The 25091-nt window shown below is 43.4% G+C and overlaps 1 protein-coding gene and 1 pseudogene across 2 annotated transcripts; both read right to left on the bottom strand.

Moving 5' to 3' along the window:
• Positions 1–12570: 12570 nt before the first annotated feature.
• On the bottom strand, positions 12571–16448 carry LOC120050395 (C-C chemokine receptor type 9-like). Of its 2 annotated transcripts, XM_038996983.1 has the most exons (4): positions 16363–16428; positions 16058–16104; positions 14484–14673; positions 12571–14195 (listed from the first exon to the last, which is right to left on the bottom strand). In XM_038996983.1, the coding sequence occupies exon 4, from the start codon at positions 14136–14138 to the stop codon at positions 13134–13136; it is 1005 nt and encodes a 334-aa protein (XP_038852911.1). In that variant the 5' UTR covers positions 14139–14195; positions 14484–14673; positions 16058–16104; positions 16363–16428; the 3' UTR covers positions 12571–13133. The 2 variants fall into 2 exon arrangements, with proteins under 2 accessions (XP_038852911.1, XP_038852910.1); XM_038996982.1 differs by lacking the exon at positions 14484–14673 and having other exon boundaries at positions 16363–16448.
• A 1834-nt stretch (positions 16449–18282) lies between these two features.
• LOC120050396 lies at positions 18283–24513 on the bottom strand (annotated as a pseudogene).
• Between the last annotated feature and the right edge of the window lie 578 nt (positions 24514–25091).

Genomic DNA, 25091 nt, shown 5'->3' on the forward strand with positions numbered 1-25091 from the left:
TCTCTTTCTCCTTCTCCTTCTCTCTCTATTTCTCTCTCTCTTTCTCTCGCAGGATCTAAGCCCTAGGACCATGCCTCTGGACTACCTGGCCTGATGACTCCTTGCTGTCCCCAGTCCACCTGGTCGTGCTGCTGCTCCAGTTTCAACTGTTCTGCCTGCGGCTATGGAACCCTGACCTGTTCACCGGACGTGCTACCTTGTCACGGACCTGCTGTTTTGGACTCTCGCTCTCTACCGCACCTGCCGTCTCTAACTCTGAATGATCGGATATGAAAAGCCACCTGACATTTACTCCTGAGGTGCTGACCTGTTGCACCTTCGACAACCACTGTGATTATTATTATCTGACCCTGCTGGTCATCTATGAACATTTGAACATTTTGGCCATGTACTGTTATAATCTCCACCCGGCACACCCAGAAGAGGACTGGCCACCCATCAGAGCCTAGTTCTTCTCTAGGTTTCTTCCTAGGTTCCGGCCTTCTAGCCACCGTGCTTGTACATCTGCATTGCTTGCTGTTTGGGGTATTAGGCTGGGTTTCTGTACAGCACTTTGTGACATCGGCTGATGTAAAAAGGGCTTTATAAATACATTTGATTGATTGATAAACTGGTCAAAACAGTGTGCAGGTGAGGTCGGAAGCCCAAAAGGCATGTTATGAAAACCACACCACAAATATAAGTACAAAAAAAGGTGTGTGTGTGTGTGTGTGTGTGTGTGTGTGTGTGTGTGTGTGTGTGTGTGTGTGTGTGTGTGTGTGTGTGTGTGTGTGTGTGTGTGTGTGTGTGTGAGAGAGAGAGAGAGAGAGAGAGAGTTAGTCTACATGGAGGAAAATAATGGGTAGTTAGGTTCATCAGGCTGACCCCCAGTTTTCACTTGAAATTATTGAGGGATGATGATGTTTTGGCAATGTGAAGATAAGAATTTCAGAGTATGGTACCTCTGTATCTGATACAGAATTGACTATGTGAGGTGCGGCAGTGGGGAGGGTAAAGGTTGTCGCAGTGTCTTGTGTTATATAGATCGATTTCAGAATTAACCTGGAAGAATCCAAAATCCAAAATCCATTTAGTTAGATTTATTGCACCCGTTACTGAAATGGTTGTTCCAGTTTAAATGGTTTAGGTAGTCTCCTTTATCAATGTTCCTAACCCTGACAGTCATTCTGAATGCAGATTGAGGGTGAATAAAAATTACAACTATTGGATGTCCTAACTTTGGCTGGATTGCAATAGGAAATATACATTTGTGATTTGCAGGCCTGATGTGGCCTGTAAACCAGGAGGTTCCCAACACCACTGTGTTAGGGTAAAACTTGGCCTTCAAAGTAAGACCTTATGATATACTGTATGTAAAGTATTGGCATAAAGTTTCATTTTAATGATAACATTTAGTGATGGGTCGTTCGCGAATGAGTTGGCTCTAAGAGCCGGCTCTTGTAGGTGAACGTTGGGAGCCGGCTCGCTTATCTAAAGAGCCGAATCTATTTTTAAAAATATTTTTTAAATTAAGATATGAATAATCAAAAGGTTTAAATGAATAGAATTAACTAATTCAAAGAACGATTTTAAAAATAAATAAATATAGGCCTAAATGCTCAGACTAACAGCCTCACCTGTTGTTCCTGTCAATCAGACACGCAGTGTCAACCAATGAACCAAAGATGCTTGAGGGAGGGCCGAGCCAACTCACTCACAGTCACACACTTAGCAGCCGGGGAGAGAGAGGAAGGACAGCTGTGAAGACAACAGCTGGAAAATGAGTCGGAAGCGCAGTAGCATTTGGATGCATTTTAATAATGTAGACAATGTTAGAGCACAGTGTAGAATTTGCCAAAACAAAATCTCATATAAAGCCGGATCTACGCACAACCTACACCGGCATATGCGAACTGTGCACCCAACTGTGAAGCTAGCTGTAGCGCAGCTTCGAGAAACTAGCGGGCCTGCTAGTGATAGTGGTGGAGCCAGCACCTCCACACGTGGAGATGTATCCACTCAGTCAAGTAGGACTACTCTGTACCCACAGCAACGCAGTCTTCTATGGACCAGTTTATGCCAAAGTCAATGTCTGTAGCAAAACAAGGCCAAATTGATATTGCATTGGCTAAAATGATTCCACCAATTTCCAACCATTTTCGATCGTGGAGGACAGAGGTATTAGAAATTCTAGCACTAATCTAAATCCAATGTACACAATTCCATGCAGGAAAACCCTTTCAAAATCACAGTCTAGCTGTCTTCTGGACTGCTTTGAGTTCAGCGACAGACACCACTCAGAGAACTTGGCAGAGGAACTGTTGAGAGTGGCCAAAGAATGGCAAGTAGATGGAAAAGTGGTCTGTTGTGTTAGCGACCATGCAGCTAACGTAACCAAAGCCATGAAAATGTTCAAATGGACCCATCATCCATGTCTTGCTCACACAATCAAGCTGATTGTAAGAGATGCTCTGAAGGTGATGAAGCCCACTGTGGACAAAGTGAAAGCAGCTGTGGAATACTTCCACAGGAGCACAGTAGATGCTGAAAAACTCAAGTCTACACAATGCCAGATGGCGATGCCTGAGCTGAGGCCTAAACAAGACTGCACTACAAGGTGGAATTCAACATTTTATATGTTGAAGCGGTTTCTTGAGTCAAAGGATGCCATCATCTACCCTGGCCATTGTCAATGCACCTGTTGATGCTCTGACCCAAGAGGAATAGGAGGTGGTGGAGGTAGTCCTGGAACCCTTTGGAGGAGGTCACTGTGGAGATCAGTGGAGCGAGGTACAGTAAGCAGTTATTACTACATCATTATTTAATCCAGTATTATATATGTATATGAGCAGTAGATGAGAATGTAGTATCAGTAGACAAAACATGAACCTGAACTAATAAGTTACTGTTCTCTCTTTTCAGCTATGTGACAGCCTCAAAAATGACACTCCTGTGTAAGGGTCTGTAGCGAATCACAGCCAGCTGCCAGAGAGAAGCAAATGTAACCACAGGACATGTGACAGAGTTGATGGACACCCTATGTTCATCAATGGACAGAAGGTTCCACAGAATGGAATATAATCACATGCTATCAGAAACCGCTGCACTTGACCCCAGGTTTAAGAAGTTAGCCTTCAGTGATGCCAGAGCAATGCCAGAGTGATCAGTGATGCCAGAGCAAACTCCCTTATTGAAATCCTTAGGAGTGAAAATGAACAAATTCTCTGTCACTAACAAATACAGTCATGGGTTGTAACTCCAGAGATATTACAGAAAAAGGAGATAGGAATCCCATTGGGAAATAAATGGAGGAACTTAAAACACCCCACCCAACAGACTGTCGACCAATTGTGTTCAGGTTGTCATGCTGTGTCACGCAGTTGCTAAGCTAATCGTCACTCAATCCCTTCGAAAAAGTCAGGGTATGAGTTGATAAACCTGCCTATTTTTCTCGAAAGTACGTAATGACAAAGCTATACAATATTACAGAGAATAAGTGAATTATCTCACATCTCGGAAAAGATTTGCAATGTTGAACTTCTTGTTCACAAAATTCATGCTAATGTTGGGTTTTTGAGCTGGCGCCCAATTGACTCCCATTCATTACTTGAAGGAGAGCTCTCATTGTCCCAGAATTGCCCAGAATGCACCACGCGGCCCATTGACGACACATGTGCAACGTACACAATGGGCGCTAATACGATTCCAATGGAGTTTCCTATCTCCTCAAAAGTATCTCTGGAAATTCTACAATTCACTCGAAATGGCAAGGCACACTGGGAAATGATAGTGGAGGCGTGGCTTAGTGAGTGGCTTTCAATTATTTTTGGCCACCCGTGAATGGAAGTGTTGTACCCGTTTAGGTGGTCTATGGTTATATTAATTCAAATTTGTGCATGTCTGCAGACAATTCTACAGGAGAAATAAAGGCTTGTAAATATTATTGTAATGTCCTTAACTTGACACTGAAACATATTATATAAAAATGCTATAAATGGTGTTATTGCAAAAAACCTTTGGTGTAAACTAAAGTGCATTAGGAAAGTATTCATACCCCTTCCCTTTTTCCACATTTTGTTATATTACAGCCTTGTTCTAAAATGAATTAAATAATTTCCCCCCTCATCAATCTACACACAATACCCCATAATGACAAAGTAAAAGCTGTTTTTTAGAAATGTAGAAAAACAGAAATACCTTATTTACATAAGTATTCAGACCCTTTGTTATGAAACTCGAAATTGAGCTCAGGTGCATCCTGTTTCTACAACTTGATTGGAGTCCACCTGTGGTAAATTCAATTGATTGGACATGATTTGGAAAGGCACACACCTGTCTATATAAAGGACACATAGTTGAAAGTGCATGTCAGAGCAAAAACCAGGTCAAAGGAATTTTCTGTAGAGCTCCAAGACAGGATTGTGTCGAGGCACAGATCTGGGGAAGCGTACCGAAAACACAGTGGACTCCATCATTCTTAAAGTTTGGAACCACCAAGACTCTCCCTAGAGCTGGCCGCTTGGCCAAAAAGAGCAATCGGGGGAGAAGGGCCTTGGTCAGGGAGTTGACCAAGAACCCCATGGTCACTCTGACAGAGCTATAGAGTGCCTCTGTGGAGATGGGAGAACCTTCCAGAAGGACAACCATCTCTGCAGCACTCCACCAATCAGGCCTTTATAGAGTCAGAAGCCACTCAGTAAAAGGAACATGACAGGCCGCTTGGAGTTTGCCAAAAGGCACCTAAAGGACTCAGACCATGAGAAACAAGATTCTCTGGTCTGATGAAACCAAGATTTGTCCTGATTGCCAAGCAACACGTCTGGAGGAAACCTGGCACCATCCATACGGTGAAGCATGGTGGTGGCGGCATCATGTTTCTCAGCGGCAGGGACTGCTCCAGAGCACTTAGGACCTCAGACCGGGGTGAAGGTTCACCTTCCAACAGGACAGCAACCCTAAGCACACAGCCAAGACAACGCAGAAGTGGCTTCGGGACAAGTCTCTGAATGGTCTTAAGTGGCCCAGCCAGAGCCCAGACTTGAGCCCGATCAAACATCTCTGGAGAGACCTAAAAATAGCTGTGCAGTGACGCTCCCCATCCAACTTGACAGAGCTTGAGAGCATCTGGAGAGAAGAATAGGAGAAACTCCCCAAATACAGGTGTGCCAAGCTTGTAGCATCATACCCAAGAAGACCCGAGGCTGTAATCGCTGCCAAAGGTGCTTCACAGAGTGCTGAGGTAAGGGTCTGAATACTTATGTAAATGTGATATTTTGGTTTGATATTTTTTATAAATTTGCAACAATTTCTAAAACCAGTTTTTGCTTTGTCATTATGGGGTATTGTGTGTGTATATTGATGAGTGGGGAAAAAAACGATTTAATCAATTTTAGAATAAGGTTGTAACGTAACAAAATGTGGAAAAGTCAAGGGGTCTGAATACTTATCGAATGCACTGTATATACACTTCTTAGTGTTAAAAATATAATAAGGTTTTATTGCATAAAACTGAAAGTGTTAATTCCCTAACACTGATAAAGTGTAACTGAGTCAACACTAAGTACAGTGTTATTTTAACAATCAAAAGTGTGGTCCCGTGTAAACACTGGCCCAGTGTTAAATTGAACACTGTCAGTGTTGATTTAACACTGGAGAATTTAAATATTTCCATGGAACGGATAGTTTTGTTTAGTGATCTTCTAACTTTCATCTATCATTGTGGTTTTGTTGTCATTTGTTCCTTTTTAAAGATTGTTCTGTGTTTTGTACATGCTATTTTTTCACAACATGAGAATCATACATTAAGGACCCAAAGCAAAAAACAGATGAACCAGTTTTACAACTGGAAATCCCTTACATTTTAACATGAAACCACTTTTGAATAAAATCAAAGGAATTATCTATTTGATATTGCTCTGGCTTTGCCTGTGTGCAATATGTTGGATTGTCGCTGGATTTGTACACTAAACAAATTTTCATACACTGACACGTTCTGAAATGAGGAATGTGTGTGTGTGTGTGCATGCTTGTGTATTTTCCCCATAGCCCTACTGCTGTGTATTGTGGCTGGGTGTTTAGAGTGTGTGGCTCCAGAACAACACAAGGGCTCTTCCCATCATCACCATCGTCAATCTGTGACTGTCACTCAGAGTTGGACAGTGACAAATGACACTCCCAGTCAGTCACACACTTATCACCATACAGGTAACACACAGCCCTGGAAAGGACGGACATGAAATGGAAACGTCTCTCTTTCTGTGGGCCTGGGAGTCTGAAGTGAAATATTAACTGAGGGAGAAGGATAACAGGCTCCCTGTTTGGGGGGTGGATACATTTCTATAAAACTTATTTTTTTAAAGAGAGTGTTACGTGTTATGGAGATCATTTTAGCTTCGAATAAATGGTCCGATCTTTTATTTGCCTTTAAGAAAATACTTGTATTGCCTTCTGGATAGCTTGAACTCGCAGAGAACGTTTTTGAATTGTATTAACCTTTAAGTCAGTCCCAAACTTTTGCAACACAGTGCATTTGTCATCACGTATTTTGAGATCTTAGAATAGGATCCTGTGTGTGTCGCAGGCCATTGTCATTGTTGATACATGAGCCATGGTCCCTCAGTCTCACAGTACCAAATCCTCTCTGGTGCCAGAATGCAGCCAGGCCAATGGGTCAACACATCCCAACCTGGACTCTCCCATTCTACTAGGCCCATAACTCAGAGGCCTTTCGCTGTTTCTCATATACACACTTGCGCACAGGCACCTGCTTGTGCACACGCACACACACCGTTGCTCTTATACAATCTATCACAGACACACACACACACACACACACACACACACACACACACACACACACACCTAAATCCCTGGGAGAAGAAAGATGGAATGGTGGACTTAGGACACAGGTGTTGTTCCAGTTGTGAGTCACCTCCCACCACAATCCTTCTCGCTCCATTTTAACTGATTTTCTTCTCCCCTGTGTTAATTGCCATAACATTATACAGGGTGAATAAAATGTCAGATCAATCAGCCTGTCTTTTGGCAAAGTTTGTTATTCACTGACTGTCTTATTGCAAGACAGTCTATCAGTCAATGTAAAATGAGCCTTCATTTCTCAAGACGACTTGGCTGTCCTCTACATTGCCACTAGATGGCGTTAATTTACCAATAACATTAACACCACAGACTAACGTCAGAGTGACACTTGGTAAAGCTAGTTCGCCATCTTGTGGCAGATAGAGTAATTTTCTTTTCACACAGAATGACAAGTTCCCCGAGTGTTTGTCATGAATAGGGGCCCTCATGCCCCCCCCGAAAGTTGTGATGTTCTTCTCAAAGTTCTGAGGTGAAGAATTCAAGTGAACAATAAAGTAGAAGTAGAGCATTTGTGAAGCAGATTACTTGTGAACTTGAATTATTACCTGGAAAATATTGAAAGGGTTGCAAGTGGGGTTGTGAAAGCTTTGCAGTGGAGAATATTATGAACACTAATACGGTCTTTCTCAATTGACGATTCAGGATGAAACGGGATGATACGATGAGGATAGTTTCTGGGGGGAAAAATACATGTACAAATAACTCTACACTTAAGACTGGACTATAAAGTACACTATATATACAAAAGTACACTATACAGTGCATTCGGAAAGTATTCAGATCCCTTGACTTTTTCCACATTGTGTTACGTTACAGCCTTGTTCTAAAATTGATTAAATAGTTTTTCCCCCTTGTCAATCTACGCACAATATCCCATAATGGCAAAGCAAAACACAAAAAAAGCCTAAAATATCACATTTACATAAGTATTCAGACCCTTTACTCAGTACTTTGTTGACGCACCTTTGGCAGAGATTACAGCCTAGTCTTCTCAAGCTTGGCACACCTATATTTGGGGAGTTTCTCCCATTCTCTGCAGATCCTCTCAAGCTCTGTCAGGTTGGAAGGGGAGCGTCGCTGCACAGCTATTTTCAGGTCTCTCCAGAGATGTGTAATCAGGTTCAAGTCCGGGCTCTGGCTGGGCCACTCAAGAACATTCAGAGACTTGTCCTGAAGCCACTCCTGCATTGTCTTGGCTGTGACAGACAGATTACCAGGACGTGTACTCCGAGCATGCGCTGACCAACTGGCAAGTGTCTTCACTGACAACCTGTCCCTGACTGAGTCTGTCATATCGACATGTTTCAAGCAGACCACCATAGTCCCTGTGCCCAAGAACATTAAGGTAACCTGCCTAAATGACTACTGACCCGTAGCACTCACATCTGTAGCCATGAAGTGCTTTGAAAGGCTGGTCATGGCTCACATCAACACCATTATCCCAGAAACCCTAGGCCCACTCCAATTTGCATACCGCCCCAACAGATCCACAGATGATGCAATCCACTCCACACTGCCATTTCCCACCTAGACAAAAGGAACATCTATGTGAGAATGCCATTAATTGACTGCAGCTCAGCGTTGAACACCATAGTGCCCTCAAAGCTCATCACTATGCTTAGGACCCTGGGACTAAACAGCTCCCTCTGCAACTGAATCCTGGACTTCCTGACGGGCCGCCCCCAGGTGGTAAAGGTAGGTAACAACACATCCGCCACACCTCAACACGGGGGCCCCTCAGGGGTGCATGCTCATTCCCTTCCTGCATGGCCAGGCACGACTCCAACACCATCATTAAGTTTACAGATGACACAACAGTGGTAGGCCTGATCACTGACAACGATGAGACCTGGCCGTGTGGTGCCAGAACAGCAACCTCTTCCTCAACGTGATCAAGACAAAAGAGATGATTGTGGACTACAGGAAAAGGAGGACCGAGCACGCCCCCATTCTCATCGACGGGGCTGCAGTGGAGCAGGTTGAGAGCTTCAGGTTCCTTGGTGTCTACATTAACAACAAACTAGAACGGTCCAAACACACCAAGACAGTCGTGAAGAGGGCACGACAAAGCCTATTCCCCCTCAGGAGACTGAAAAGATTTGGCATGGGCCCTCAGATCCTCAAAAAGTTCTACAGCTGCACCATCGAGAGCATCCTGACTGGTTGCATCACTGCCTGGTATGGCAACTGCTTGGCCTCTGACCGCAAGGCACTACAGAGTGTAGTGCGTACGGCCCAGTACATCACTTGGGCCAAGCTTCCTGCCATCCAGGACCTCTATACCAGGCAATGTCAGAGGAAGGCCCTTAAAAATTGTCAGACTCCAGCCCCTCTAGTCATAGACTGTTCTCTCAGCTACTGCATGCCAAGTCTAGGTCCAAAAGGCTTCTTAACAAGCCATAAGACTTCTGAACAGCTAATCAAATGGCTACCCAGACTATTTGCATTGTCCCCCCTTTTACGCTGCTGCTACTCTCTGTTTATTATCAATGTATAGTCATTTTAACTCTACCTACATCTACATATTATCTCAATTACCTCAACTAACCGGTGCCCCCACACATTGACTCTGTACCGGTACCCCCTGTAAATAGCCTCGCTACTGTTATTTTACTGCTGCTCTTTATAATTTTTTTAATATAAAAAAAAAATGTAATCTATTTTTTACTTGACACTTATTTTTCTTAAAACTGCATTGTAAGGTCTACTACACCTGTTGTATTCGGCGCCTGTGACAAAAACATTTTTATTTTTATTTTTTATCTAGCTTAGTTGAACGCACAGACTGTAAGTCGCTCTGCATAAGAGTGTCTGTCTGCTGAATCACCAAATGTAAATCTAAAAACAAACATTTGCAAAGCATGTTGGGTGTTATTCTAATGAGTTCTGCTCCCAGACAATTACACATTTGTTCCGGACCAGACCAATTCTGAACAAATCATAGACGTCAAGTCTATGTTTCACAAGTTTGAACAGTACAGTACGGCACAGTTTAGTACAGTAGAGTACATTATAGTACGGTACAGTACAAGACAAGACAGCAGAATTTTGTTCAGTACAGTACGGTACAGTACAGTTAATTCAGTAGAGTTTAGTTCAGTAGAGTACATTAGAATAAAGTAGGGTACAATACAGTAAATTATACTGTGCTGTACTCTACTGTACTATACTAGTTTTTACTTTACTGTACTGTACTCTTCTGTGCTCTACTTTATTGTAATATACTGTACTATAATGTACTTTATTGTACTCTGCTGTGCTCTACTGTGCTGTCCACACGTGTGAAACTTCTATGATTGGGCATAGATGTCTATGATTGGTTCATAATCAATCATAATTGTCATGTTTGGACCAAATAAAGGCCGGTCCGGACCAAATCTGAACCAGTTATGGACATTTATGTTTGGGCCACTTCAAGGTAACCAAATCTGAACCAAACAAACCAAATCAGACCAAATCTGAACCAAACAGACAAAGACATCTAGGACCAAAAATCAACATCCATGGAAGTTGAAATCAATGCCAGTCCGGACTGAACCAAAAAAAGACATCAGTGTCTGTCTGTGTTCACTGGGTACACAGTGCAAAATTGACTGATCTACAAATCACCTTGCATCACAAATAACTCCTCAATATCATTTGTAGGTCAGTCAATTAGATTGGAAGTAGGTGTTTCAGGGAAGGAAGGCCCGCCCCTGCAGGAAATTGGAAGTGGGGTGACTGGTCATTGGTGGAAAGTCAGTCAGGAGAGTGCGGGAAATGTTATACATGACCTTTTTGCAAAGTAACAACTTAAGGTAACTCATTACCATTTCAAGGCCACGTCCACATGGATGGCAGTTAAATAAAGGGAAGTATGTCATTTTGGAGTAGGCAGAGGAGAAGCTGAGAGAAAGCTGTTACTGATGGAGGTGAGTTATCTGGCTGGTCTCCCTATGGAGGCCTAGCTGTCTGTAGTGTAGCTTTTGTACAGCGATCTAGTGTCTGTAGTATCGCAGTAGTACTATACAAGGATACAAGGATACAGGAAGCCAGTTGTTGACATGACTGATGGCTTCCTGTCGTGCATTGAGCAGAAAAAACAAAAGAGACATGAAAGTGTGCGTCTGTGGTCTCACCTGAATTGAACAGGTACAGTGGTGCATGGCCCACCTCACTAACCTCAAAAACACACCATGCTTTTTTTCTACCCTCAGTCTGAGGCATAGTGAGCTTCAAGCAGAGCAGCTTGTCAAGTTTCTCATCACAAATTTGTTGAATTTCCTAGCTCTCATGAAAACGTTTATATCTAATCGGGAATCCACCTTTGCAGCACAAGTTAATTATCTCATCGTTATATGAAAAACACACGCACTGCCTGCCATGCTCAGTTGTCATTTACAAATGTAAATGCGTGTTTTAGCTTGGTCTGGTAAATGGAACGCCATGGTATGCCTCTGTCAACCCCAACTTCAGTCAATCTCTGTCTATTTGCTATTCAGTCTGATTTCAGACTTATGCTTTGATAGCGGTGGTTTGAGTGCATCCGAGGGGGAGTTATGAAACAGATTATGCAACGGGCAGACAGCCTACAGTAAAGCTCACACCGCTTCACCATCTCCAATTGCACTGAGGAGTGAAGAGATAAGAAGGCCTTGCCAGCTACTGCCCACCATTACTGGCCTTTGATGTTCCCATATTTTCAGTAGCATGGCCAACTGTAGAAAAACACTCCCAAAAGTGTCTGCCTGTATCGGATCAGACGGTGTGTCTGTGTCTATACTGCTTATGGCTGGTTTGGGTTGTGACAATCTCATGCCTCTTTTCAACCTGTTGGGTTTGAGAATATTGGCTCAATAATGAGTTCTCAGACACACGTGTATGTATTTATGTCATCTACAGTATGCTGGTAATCTTCAAAGACAAGTGTTTTGATGCTACAAATGGTGACTAAAACCAAAGCAAGTGGAATGTGTAAAATTGCAATTAGATTTCAAACTTAGCTTCCTCTGCTTTGAGGCTAAATGCAGGTCAACAACAAGCAGGGGACAGGGGTTTTTCAGTATATCATTCTCAATAGAATGAGGTTGCTCAGAATCAAATTCTCTATTGTCAAACTTCATGACATGCTATTTTCACCCTCTGCCACAGACTTTCACCTCACAATGTGAGTGAAGCCTGGAGCCGAGGTTACTTTCACCCTGTCTGAACCAATGGTGATGACTCAACGGTTTTCAGAGGTGAATGAGTAAACATTTCTCATACGAGTATGAATGAGGTGGGCAAACTTCACCACTAACTTTGAAAATGCCTAGTCATACCCATACCAACATGGGGTACAACTGCTTTTCAATGGGGAAACAGATTGTCAATTGTGTTTGCTCTGCCAACTAAGAGCAAGTCATAGGCTGCAGTCATAGTGAAAGCGTTGTGGACGCAACAAGCCGTACTTAGTCTGTTTCCCCACCACAGGACGTACGTTACACCATTGAAAACAGTGTGCCGTATTCTCACACCAAGTGAAAAATAAGAAGTGAACGTCGCTCTTGTGTCTCAAACGGTTGCATTTATTCATGTGGCCTTTGGGCTGCCTATTTCAATCGTATGACCTTTTATAAAAGAGAGTGTGTGAGTCTCATTATTGTTGACACATTTTGAAGAAAGGACTAAGTGAGGTATTCTAACTGGTGTTGGTTTTCAAGATAATGATTTGACTGTTCTCACTTTGACAAACAGAGGACAATCATTTTATTTCAGTTTTAATTGATACCTTTCACAATTATAATGCCAATAATTATGAGGATTTGCAGCAGCACCTACTCTTCAAATACAGAAAACAGTAACACAGTCGAGGTAACAATACTCATTGACACAATTTATATACAGTAATGTACACTTTTATACAAGGACCTAGAGAACTGTATGCATTGTATGTTTCTTGAATGTCTTCATGGGGTATATGTAAACAACAATGAATTTCTATACTGGCAAAATACCAACGTAATCAGGATGCAGCTGGGTTTGTCGCCCTGGAAACGTGCGGTCCATAGCAGCCTATGATATCATATGGAAGTAATGATAAGGTCGGAGGCATTCACAGGGGGCTGAAGCCTAACTTTGAGACCCCTGGTATTAACCTTTACACATTTAAATGTATGGATGTCAATGAGAAATTTGAATTATGCACACAGATCTTTAGCTAGGATTCAACACAACGGTATGGTCTGAGGGGATGTTTAATATGTGGGTAGGTGTGGTAACGCCAAGATGGGGTGAGTGGTCACAGGGAGGTGGGGTTACAAGGAGAGGGCAGGGGTGGTCTCGGTGTCGGACATGACGGAGGGGCGTTTGGGGACGGCCTGCATCTTACTGAGGCCTCTCTGGTTCAGGCCACAGGTGTACTGCCTCAGCAGCCTCAGCAGATCCTTCCGGAAGCGAACGCCAATGAACACGTACAGGAAGGGGTTAATGCAAGCATGGGTGTATGCAAGGCTCTTCGCAATCTGCCCGGCGACATCGAAATGGCCCGATATGGCACAGTCTGTGATGGTGGTGTTGGCGGCCTGCATGGCATCAACCACGAGTAGCCCGTTGTACGGTAGCTGGGAGAGGACAAACACAGCCACCACGGCGAAGATGACTCTCAGTGCCTTGTGCTTCTCAAAGCTCTTGGCCTGCAGCAGGGTGCGGATGATGACCGAGTAACATAGCACCATGACCAGCAGAGGCAGGCAGAAGCCCACACAGACCTGCAGAGCCAGCACCAGGATCTTGGTGCGGTTGAATAGGTTGTTGGGGTAGACCAGGACACAGAAGGAATTCCCCCTGTGGTCAGGCTTAACCTGGGCAAAAATGAACTCGGGCAGAGCCAGGAGGCCTGAGATGATCCAGACAGCCAGGCAGACCAGCTTGCTGACAAACAGCCTCATGTTCTTCAGGTTGTGAGCCTTGGTGACCTGGACGATTGCCACATAGCGGTCCACACTGATACAGGTGAGCAACAGCATGCTACTGAAGAAGTTGATTTTGTAGACGGCCGAGAGGATCTTACAGAGGCCCAGGCCGAACACCCAGCCCCTGGTGGCATCAGCAGCCCAGAAGGGCAGTGTACCCAGGAAGAGGAGATCAGCCACAGCCAGGTTGAGTAGGTATACGTCTGTCATAGTCTTGAGGCGGTGGCGTACCGTGGTAAAGATGAAGACCACCATCAGGTTGCCCACGGCGCCCAGGGCGAAGATGAGCCAGAACAGAGGGGGTTCGTAGAGACCCCGGAACTCCCTCACCCAGGACTTATCACACATTCCCCCTGGGGTCTCAGTATAGCCTCTCTCATAGTCCTCTGTGTAATCTCCAGATCCCTGTAATACAAACAAGCATTCTGAGACTTTTACTTTGAATTTGTGCAACAGGTGTCCTTAATCATTTATTTTGTCACGGAGTCTTTCATAACGGTTTAAGACCAACAGATTTATGTAGTTTGAGCATTTGTTTCCATTTTTTTTCTCGTGACTTCCTGTCTGCAGTGGTTGACTAGCTAGCTGCCTGTTCCCCTAAACCGTCTGCCTACACTACAGTGTTTCATAACACAGTGCATTTAGCGGCGCCCAGCACGGTGACATCAAGACCTTTAGGTAGTGACGTTCTACCTAAAGCCAATGCTGCTGTGGTTGCTCTCAGAAGCAGGTGTTGTGTCTCACAACAGGAGAAACCACACCGCTGCACCACTTCCGTCTGTGTGAGATGGGGGGGCTAACGCTCCAGGGGGGCTACAGAGAGGGGCTCAGGTTCACGATGCACGTCAGCGACACTGCGCTCGTTGTCGCCTCCGACACAGATCTAGGACAGAGATAAATATGGGGGGAAAGGTGACAGTTCTTTTGTGCGCACCGTAGATATTTGATGCTGATGTTTGCGTGTGTGTTAGAAATATTTGCTTCAAGAGTTCTTGTACACTTGCACGAACACAGACTACAAAAACATTGTTACAAACATCATAAACAACCCTTCCAGTCTAATCCAAATCTTGGCTACTTTGGGTACTAAAAGTGGTGAGTTGAAAATAAAATCTTCAACCACATTAATGTTGATGTGAAACTTTATGTGGTCTTTGTATGGGAGTTCAAAAGACAAGCACTAGATCAGGGGTCTCCAGCCTTTTCTATCGTGAGAGCTACTTAAAGAAAAAAAATGAAACTAGTCGCGTGCTACTAATTCTTTCTAGCTTTCAAATAGGCATGTTTTTCTCTTCTCCCCTAAAACTCTTCCCCACATCCTAGTGTAGAAGTGAAAGTAGTGCACTGTTCTCTGCCAATATACCTGGTAAAGTAATAGTTAATAAACAACTCTAGGGGGCCCTATAAAAGCTGAGATTTTTTTTTTTCTAATTCTGTTTTATATATTATGTTGTTTTCTCATTTTCTAGTTTAGATTTGTTTTTCACTCTCAATTACAATTGTTCATTTAGAAACAACACAATTGGATGTTCTGAGTCCATGTCAATGGTTAAATCACAGCAGAATACTTTTTTAGGTCTGGAAGAAAACTAACAGATTTAGATTAATTTTTTTGAATTCCCCTTTAATTGTGCATCTAGCCAGTGAAAAATGTGCCAGTCTAGTGGTGGTTCTGTACTGCTGCTGCTCCTTTCGTGGCAAAGTTTGCAAATAATAGATACACATGACATACTTACCCGTGATACACTTCTGCCAGGTAAGCCTACTTTGCAGTTAACATTTTAATTGTGACGGTTTAGGTGAAACTATTTCTGTCAACCCACAAGACGTTGATCACATCAACTGGCTAAACGCAGAGTGGTAGACGAACGCACCACACAGACAGGCAATATTGCTGGAAATTAATTGGCAGATATTGTGTTAGGTTTGGCTTTTTAAGCCAATAGTGGCTACCCAGGGGGTGGGATAATGTCATGGTTGTGTTGATTAGATAGTAGCGTAACTGGGAGCTTGTGGTGTCTGATACATGTGAGATTTGTTAATGACAGTTTGAGGTGGAACACTTATGAATTGCAGGTACCTTCAGATCTGTTTGGCGAGCTACTCATAGACGGGCTGTTGAAGATCTCTGCACTAGATACTCTTGGCTACAATTAACACATTTGGATTGAATCCATTCTCTGCTGATTTGTTGTTGCTCTCTAACTCATTTTATAGCATGGCTTTATAGTTGTAAATACAAGCATTTAGATTGATATAATACTTACTATTTCAGAAGTTGGAAATATTGTGAATAATGGCGACTCCATTTTGCCTGTCAGAAGAAGGAAAATGAAAAAAAATGTATAGTTTAGTCCCCAAACAACCTAATATGTGAGAATTTTTTGTTTACTGCAAACATACACTTTAACACTAGATCATGTCATAATTTATCACCGTCGACCCCCCCCCCCCCCAATGAAAACATTGAAGATAACAAAAATGTTTACATAGTACTATGAAAGAACATCCCACATTTTGGAATAAAACTCACTAAAAAGTTAATAACAAAGACAATGTTACAAGAACTTACCCAGTCTGTGATGAGTGCTACTAGCAAACTAGATATCAATGCTTTCCTCAAGCCCTTGACAGATACTGCTACATGTCTCATCGTCACCAGCTTTTATGCTTTTGCCTTAACTACAATGGAGGCTGCTGTGGAGGCTGCTGAGGGGAGGACGGCTCATCATAATGGCTGGAATGGAGTCAGTGGAATGGTATCAAAGATGTGGTTGATACCATTCCATTGACTCCATTCCAGCCATTACCATGAGCTGTGCTCCCCTCAGCAGCCTCCACAGGCTACACTGTGAGTATTAAATTGAGATACTGTGTTTCATTTTAGGGAACCTCTCTTGCACTCATGTCTGTCGACATGCTAGTGATTACTTGCATTTGTTCTATGAGACACCAACTTAGACAGAAACGAATAGCATTGCATGCAGGCGTTATTAGTCATATCTGCTCTACACATTGGGTTTCACGTCTATTGTCTCTTTCTGCTGTTACAATTCTCCCATTCATCCCTCCAAAAACACGTCATAGACCTTCATGTCACGCCACATTTTACACAACACCGTATTCTAAGTTAAGCACTTAGTGCCTGGGAGAAGTGAAATGGAGAACCTTGGTAGTAGGTGTAAGATAATACCAGTATGGTGAGGGGAGGTTCATGGTGGGCTGTTGTGACAGCATTATCACAGTGAACACACATTTGCACGGTGTAGAGGGTTTTCTAAGACAAGACAATGTACCTGTATGTCACAGGACTCACAATGATCTGGTCAGGTGTTCCCTATATGAAACTAGATCTGAGAAACACCCATGTTTTACTATTGTGGCGAAGAAGCAGACGCTGTAGAAAGGGAAGTGCAACTACTATGAGCAGACATTGTGCAGGACAAGGGGAAGTTAAAGAAATGTAAGCAAAGTAAACCACATTTATAATCCCCAAGAATCACTGGATCAAAAGTACCTTGCATTCCTGGACTTGTTAACAACACGGATAAATGAAAATGAACAATCGGTATTGATAGTTTTGATTGAATTCATTTTAAGATATAATTGTGTTTTTATCGGCCTGAGTTCCAGGTTCCAGCAAGTTTGACAAAACTTGATATAGTCTTATATATACTCTAAAAGTTGATATCAAGACAATATAAAAACATGTGTATATATATATATGTTTTTATATTGTCTTGATATCAACTTTTAGAGTTTCCAAAGTGACTATGTTATGATAGAGACATAAAGGGAGAGGGAAGCCTGCATGGTTGTGTGTTTCCTGTGAGCAGTTGTAAGGAAGAGTCTTCTCTAACCTTATATGTTTTGAACCATCTTTAGGCACTGAGTAGAACAGAGATCAGAGCAAGCCATTGTGCCATCCTCATAAAGGTTTCGCTACCCAAGCTGATTTAGCAGTTTCCGTCTGAGACTGAGGACCCAGAGATGAGAGAGGTTGAGAGTAGATACCAGTCTCTTCTTCTGTCATTTTCAGGTTGCGTTTCTCGGTTTGGACCACAAAGAGGAGAAGTGAAACAACCATGGCCTGTTAGCCGGATTAAGGGTACATTAGGGTGCCTATGAGAACATACTCTTGAAGAAAGTGACAGACGGAGAGGTGTTGGTGGTCACATCAGTACCAATTGACACATGGCAAAGCAGCATTGCTGTAGCTCTGATGTGCATGGTAGGTGCTTAACACCTGTGCAGGACAAAGCCAGACCTCTCTGTCACACACACAAAATGCTCGAAAACACACACTGATCCTGAAATATGGCAAACCCAGTCCCCAAATGATCTTGCGCTTCTTGCATAAATTACTCAAATCCCACAGAAGGAAAATCCATATCTAAACGCTGTCTGCACTATGGATATTCTTACATACATCTTACGATTCACTACAATACAATAATAACCACAATGAAATCCTATATGATGAAGCAAAGTTTATTGGGCAAAAGGTCATGTAAGGTCACCATGCTGTGATACTGAGGTCTGACCGAGGACTCAGACTCTGCATCAAATGCATTAGTAGTGGTCTCAGAGTAGGCCCCTGTGGAGAGAAGGCAGTGTTAGTTCCAACAACATCTCCTCTGAAATTCTGTCTAAGACTTAGAAGGACTGATTTATTAAGTAATAGGCCTATGCTATGTACATAACATTATGTGGTTGATGGTGATACTGAGAGCATGAGTGCTCTGTGAAGTCCCCTGCGGATAAGGGCAACTCCAACAGATAATCTGAGTGCTTGAGACTGATTCAGCTTGACAGTGATTCACGGCACTTGCAATGACCCTCCTAAGCCACATGGTCCAGTATCATTGGTCTGCTAACACATTGGCTCTGTCTGGTCAAATGATAAGGTTATAGAAACTTGCCCGTGACCACTTCTTCTTTGGTCTCACTCTCAATGACCTCATCTGTCACTGTAACAAGAATTAGAGAACATTAATCAGTACTAATAGTCTTTAATGACGTCAGCTTTTTTAATCTAAGATATAATTGATCAAGAAAGAGTGGCACTCTTCTTAAGACGAATGACACAACACAGTGATGCATAGAGAAGAAAGGTTAAATAGTTATTGTCTGGTTTCAATGGTGTGGATATGTGACATCTATGATTTACCTAGTCATTAAGTTACTCATATCCTCAGACTGCATTATGGCAGTTTGGGCAAATGCCAGATGAGCTGGTCCATCTTTAAGCCAGTGAGCCTTTCTACATTTTTTATTTATTGTACAAAATGATCATTATTTGGCCAGTAATGTGGGCCTTCAGGGGGAAAATAGGCCGATTGTAGGGCTCTCAAAGGGGGGAAGTCCTTGGTCCCAGTTCTTCCCTGAAAGAGACTATAGATGCCTGGTGGTCTTCATACTGTTTTCTCACCAGTGTAAGTGTAGGAAGTCTTTGTGAAAGACATACTCTCTGCAAATACCCTGAAAGAGAGGTCCAAAACACGGAAACTATTTCATTTTTCAATGATATTGAATGATGCAAGACATTTACCGATTTGCTCAGAACTGACTATTTGATCTTTAACTAAACTCTTTCTTCATCACTGTAGTGAGCTCTGCCAGAACTCCAGATGTGGAGGAAGAGGGGCTCCTGATGTGGGAGGGGCCGGGTGAGATGGACATGTAGAGAGGGGAGGAGCCATAGGACTGGATGGGGAAGCTATAAGGACAGCCAACTGGTTATTGCCTCACTGACACTGGTGGATGATGTGAATAATGTGAGGTCCTATCCATATCCTCATTAACCAGTGTCGATTGGAAATAAAGCATTCATTCAATTGAATTGAATGAGAGCTCCGAGCCCGCATTCATAAGGCAAAACTGATCATAGATCAGCACTCTAACCTAATATCATCCCAGTTCAGAAGTGTCCGGTAGGTGGTGATCTCAGCGTCCAGGGCCAGCTTAACGTCCAGGAGCTCCTGGTAGCTGAGGATTTGCTTGTGCAGGTCCACCTTAGCCACCTCGATGACCCCCTCCAGGCCTCTGATCTGGGTCTGGTACTCCGCCACGCCCCCACTGGACTGGGCATGAGCCTTGGCAAAGTTAAGCTCCAGGGACATGTTCTTCAGAGAGAAGGGAGGAGGATCTGTTAACTAACTAGCTAGCTCATGTTAGAACATATGTGGCATTGTTTAACTGGGACAACATAACCACCGTCAGTCACCCTGTTATCAAAAGTGTATCTTTCAAAATTAAAGTGCCAGTCAATGCAACCCATTTCCCATAAGCAGGACCTCACTTAAAATTTCTAAGGAAAAAAACAAAACAGCAGACTGATTTTGAGGTAAAAAGAAAACAATCCTGTTGGTGCCTTGGCAAACCCCATTTATTCCCCTGTCTTTCTACTGGAAGGCACAAAACTGCGGTGAATGGATACACCACTGTGATGTCTTCTGGGAAGCAGTATTGCTGTTTGGGCCTAAGCTCAGCACTAGGGGAGTTTGGCAATGCGAGACACCATAGCAACCACTTCCTGTGTGACTGTTAGCAGTGATTTATATCAAACTCTGATACTCATCAGCTGCATCACAGCACTGTCACAGCGTCACTGACTTACAGAACCAGTCAAAAGTTTGGACACACCTACTCATTACAGGTGTATTTTCTACATTGTAGAATAATAATGTAGACATCAAAACTATGAAGTAACCAAAAAAGTGTTAAACAAATCAAAATATATTTTATATTTCAAGGTTATACAAAGTAGCCACCCTTTGCCTTGATGCCAGCTTTACACACTCATGGCATTCTCTCAACCAGCTTCATGAGGAGTCACCTGGAATGCATTTAAATTAATAAGTAATTCCTTGTGGAATTTCTTTCCTTCTTAATCTGTTTGAGCCAATCAGTTGTGTTGTGACAAGGTAGGGGTGGTAAACAGAAGATAGCCCTATTTGGTAAAAGACCAAGTCCATATTATGGCAAGAACCGCTCAAATAAGCAAAGAGAAATGACAGTTCATCATTACTTTAAGACATGAAAGTCAGTCAATCTGGAAAATTTCAAGAACTTTGAAAGTTTCTTCAAGTGCAGTCGCAAAAACCATCAAGCGCTATGATGAAACTGGTCTTATGAGGACCGCCACAGGAAAGGAAGACCCAGAGTTACCTCTGCTGCAGAGGACAAGTTCATTAGAGTTACCGGCCTCAGAAATTGCAGCCCAAATAAATGCTTCACAGAGTTCAAGTAAGACACATCTCAACATCAACTGTTCAGAGACTGCGTGAATCAGGCATTCATGGTCAAAATGCTGCAAAGAAACCACTACTAAAGGACACCAATAAGAAGAAGAGACTTGCTTGGGCCAAGGAACATGAGCAATGGACATTAGACCGGTGGAAATCTGTCTTTTGGTCTGATGAGTCCAAATTTGAGATTTTTGGTTTCAACCGCCATGTTGTTGTGAAACGCAGAGTATGTGAACGGATAATCTCCGGATGTGTGGTTCCCACCGTGAAGCATGGAGGAGGAGGTGTGATGGTGTGTGGGTGCTTTGCTGGTGACATTGTCAGTGATTTATTTAGAATTCAAGGCACACTTAACCAGCATGGCTACCACAGCATTCTGCAGCGATACGCCATACCATCTGGTTTGCGCTTAGTGGGACTATCATTTGTTTTTCAACAGGACAATGACTCAACACACTTCCAGGCTGTGTAAGTGCTATTTGACCAAGAAGGAGCGTGATGGAGTGCAGCATCAGATGACCTGGCCTCCACAGTCACCCGACCTCAACCCAATTGAGATGGTTTGGGATGAGTTGGATTCATGACCGTTGGAAAAGCCTTTCAGGTGAAGCTGGTTGAGAGAATTCCAAGAGTGTGCAAAGCTGTCATCAAAGCAAAGGGTGGCTACTTTGAAGAATCTAAAATCTAAGCAAAATTTTGATTTGTTTAACACTCTTTTGGTTACTACAGGATTCCATATGTGTTATTTCATAATTTTGATGTCTTCACTATTATTTTACGATGTAAAAAATAAAGAAAACCCTTTAATGAGTAGATGTGTCCAAACTTTTGACTGGTACTGTACATACATGGTTTCATTTCACTATGTCTATAGATATCTCTTTAAGGCCAGTGAAGAGTTCTATTCACATACGAGATGGTATTGGTACAATAGATTGAAATGGTGTAATCAGTCGGTTAGACCCGACGGTTAGACCCGACTCACCATGTTGACCAGACTCTGCAGCTCCAGACTGAGGGCCTGCAGTTCTTTCCTGGAGGCAGAGATCTCTGCCTTGGAGGTGGTGAGTGCCTCAGAGCTGGTGGCATTGACAGGCTGCACCTCATCCAACTGCAGGCAGAGACAGGGCAGCACAGGGCCATTAGCTACTGTCTCATACACACTTTGATAACATCATTCAGTGTATTCTTTACATGAGCTGCAGGATTCTTGATGTGAGTCACTTTCAGAGTGAAAGATGCATGTAGATGTTTGCATGAGAGAGGCGGAGTGAGTGTCTTGTGTGTAAGTATGCATGTACGTACATCTATATCTGTCTGCATGTCAGTTCTTTTAATAAAACATCAATCCAACAACAAAAAGGCTGGCAGTTGTTTGTTTCTTCCCCTGCTTTAGGAAGTTGGGTTCCCTGAATCTTTTGTCTGCACCAAAGACACCACTAACTGGGGGTTAACCCACGGCAAACTGCTCTGCAGCTTGGTGAGTTTCACTCAAAACAGGAGGAGAGTAACGGTTGGCTGGTTACCACACCATCACACCATTTTCCGTACCAAAGGGCACCCTATTCCCTATAGGTTCTAGTGTTATATTGGGGACACAAGCTTGTGGTGTCTGTGACAGTTTCAGCTCTAAGAAGATCAACAGATCAAGCCAAATTGTACCTCCCCCTTGTTCCTGCAGGCCAAAATGTAATTGCCTTTGAGTAGCTTATAGGCCTTTTCTGAGTGAAAAGACAACAGTATAACTAGTTGTTCAGTAACTAGTTGTTCGGAGTGATCTGCTTTTCAGACTTTGTAAACCATGCGCTAGTTATTTCATTACATAGATTAAGGGATTTATACTTTGTGTCGCTCCCCAAAAACATAGCATCCTCACGTCCAAATATTTTCTAAGTAGGCCTATCTCATTCACCATGAGACATCCAGCCATATCTACTGACCCCTATTGGGCAGAGAGTGTATTGTACATTCACAGCAAACAATTAGAGTGGCTTAAAAATAAGTAGCAAATATAATTCATATTGTTAAGAAATCTAAATGGTATTACAAGAATAAAATGTCATATTTACATTTAGTAGGCCTAATGCTGTCAATTTGCATTTTGTAGTTTGAGTAAGCTGTACCTTGATTTTGTAGTAGGCATCTGCCTTCTCTCTGTGCTGCTGTACTGATTTCTCATACTCCGCTCTTATCTTGTTGAGGGCAGAAGCGATGTCAAAGGACTTGACCGGGTCCACCTCAATCATAGATACTGATGTGTCAGTGGACGAGGTGCCCAGTTCGGACTGAATACCGAACAGCTCCCATAAAACCATCCATCTGTCAGCCAATACCACTCATTACAGTTCACATGACAACACTCCTACAATCTGGTGCAGTCTCATACAGTTGTATGTAGTTTAATAGAATATAATTACTTTACTTTTCACAGAGAGAACTTCAGTGTTCTCTCTGAAGTTTGCCTTGCTCACCATCTCACAATGAATGTAGAGATGCACACATCTACACACAAGCATCGCACGCACTCATACAGTGTTGTGCTCTGTGATGTATTCTAGGCTATTACCTCATTCTGAGTCTTGGTGATAAAGTCCAGCTCATCTTTAAGGCTAGAGTGTTTGGCATCTAGTTCAATGCGGAGATCGTGGGCCATGTCAATGTCCTACAGGATGGAGAGCTATAGTCATAGCGATTTGTTGTCTAACTGAACAGGAAATTATATTGAATGAAATCTGACATTTATAAGCATATATTCTGCAGTACCCTCCTCATGGTGGCAATATTTGATTCCAGCTGATACCTCACGCCTTGTTCAAAATCATACCTGCATGACAAAAAGTGACAGGTATGACAGGAAATCATAATCGCCTCTTCACAATTTGTTTAGCAGACAATGAAAAGCTAGCATGTAAAAATAAATCACATTGGATGCGTCGCTATGGGCCCTGATCAACAGTAGTGTACTATAAAGGGAATAGGGTGCCATTTGGGAGCATACATGCACTTCTCCCAATGAGAAGGCATGCAGTGAGACTTACTTGGCCTTCATCTCATGGGCGGTTCCCCGGATGCAGTCCAGCTCCATCTCAAGTTTGACCATGTCCAGGGTGAGGCTCTGCAGTTTACCGCGGTTTTCTATCAGCTGGGTCTCGTACTCAGCCGTGGTGGTGGTGGCTCCGGTGGACACGTTGGTCATATCTGCCAGCCTGAGCCTCCAGGACTACATTCTCCTGCTGCAGCTGCCTCACTTTGGCCATGTAGCCTGAGAAGCGCTCGTTGAGCCCAGAGAGGGTGTGTTTCTCTGCAGCCCGCGAGAGGACCGGGGCCAGCAAGGGCCCCGCAGCAGGATATGCTCCCGCTGCATCCAGAAATGCACCCGCTCCCAGCCCTCCTACTGCCATGGTGCGTCCCATAGAGAAGGCAGCACTTCCACCACCACCACCCATACCCAGGCCCATCCCAGCCCCGTAGCCTCCTCCTTCCCCAACACCTAGGCCTGCTTCACCCCCCATTCCCATCCCCTCATCCTCCGCCACCCTCAAGACCTAGTCCTGCATCCCCCATCCCCATGCCTCCACTTAACCCCAGCCGTTCTCCTGCCCCCAGCCCCATTCCATAGCCAGCTCCAGAGCGGAGAGTCAGGGCCATCCCCCACCCAGGCCTCCAGAGAAGCCCGCTAGCCCCCACGATAACCTCCTTCCCCGGACAGCGTGGAGGACCCCATAGAGAGAGCCATTGGCATGGTCTTCAGACAATGATAGGCTCGGTGGATGGTAAAGCTGGAGCTTCATAAGTGAGCTATGGATGAATATCCAGGATTTATATATAAAGCTCGGGAGGCCAGCCCCACCTAGCCTAGCTTAGTGGTGTATATATCCTCAGGCGAAATCTAAATTGTGGAATATCAAGCTTTTATATAAGTCTTTACAGTCACCTTAAGGGCTACTGAATGAAGATGGGTTCGGCTGTTGCATTGCATGCGTTGCTCTAACATTCCAATTACTTTGATGGTTGTACCTGACACAGTATGTGCTATAGGGCTATTCCACAC

Source organism: Salvelinus namaycush, chromosome 7 (assembly GCF_016432855.1).
Source record: "Salvelinus namaycush isolate Seneca chromosome 7, SaNama_1.0, whole genome shotgun sequence".
Classification (NCBI taxonomy): Eukaryota; Metazoa; Chordata; class Actinopteri; order Salmoniformes; family Salmonidae; genus Salvelinus; species Salvelinus namaycush.

Excerpts from the sequence above, each read along its gene's own strand:
- LOC120050395 (XM_038996982.1), bottom strand. The coding sequence starts at position 16,099 with ATGGAGTCGCCATTATTCACAATATTTCCAACTTCTGAAATA. Across the intron at positions 14,196-16,057 it reads TATTTCCAACTTCTGAAATA|GGATCTGGAGATTACACAGA; the intron begins GTAAGTATTATA and ends TTTGTATTACAG.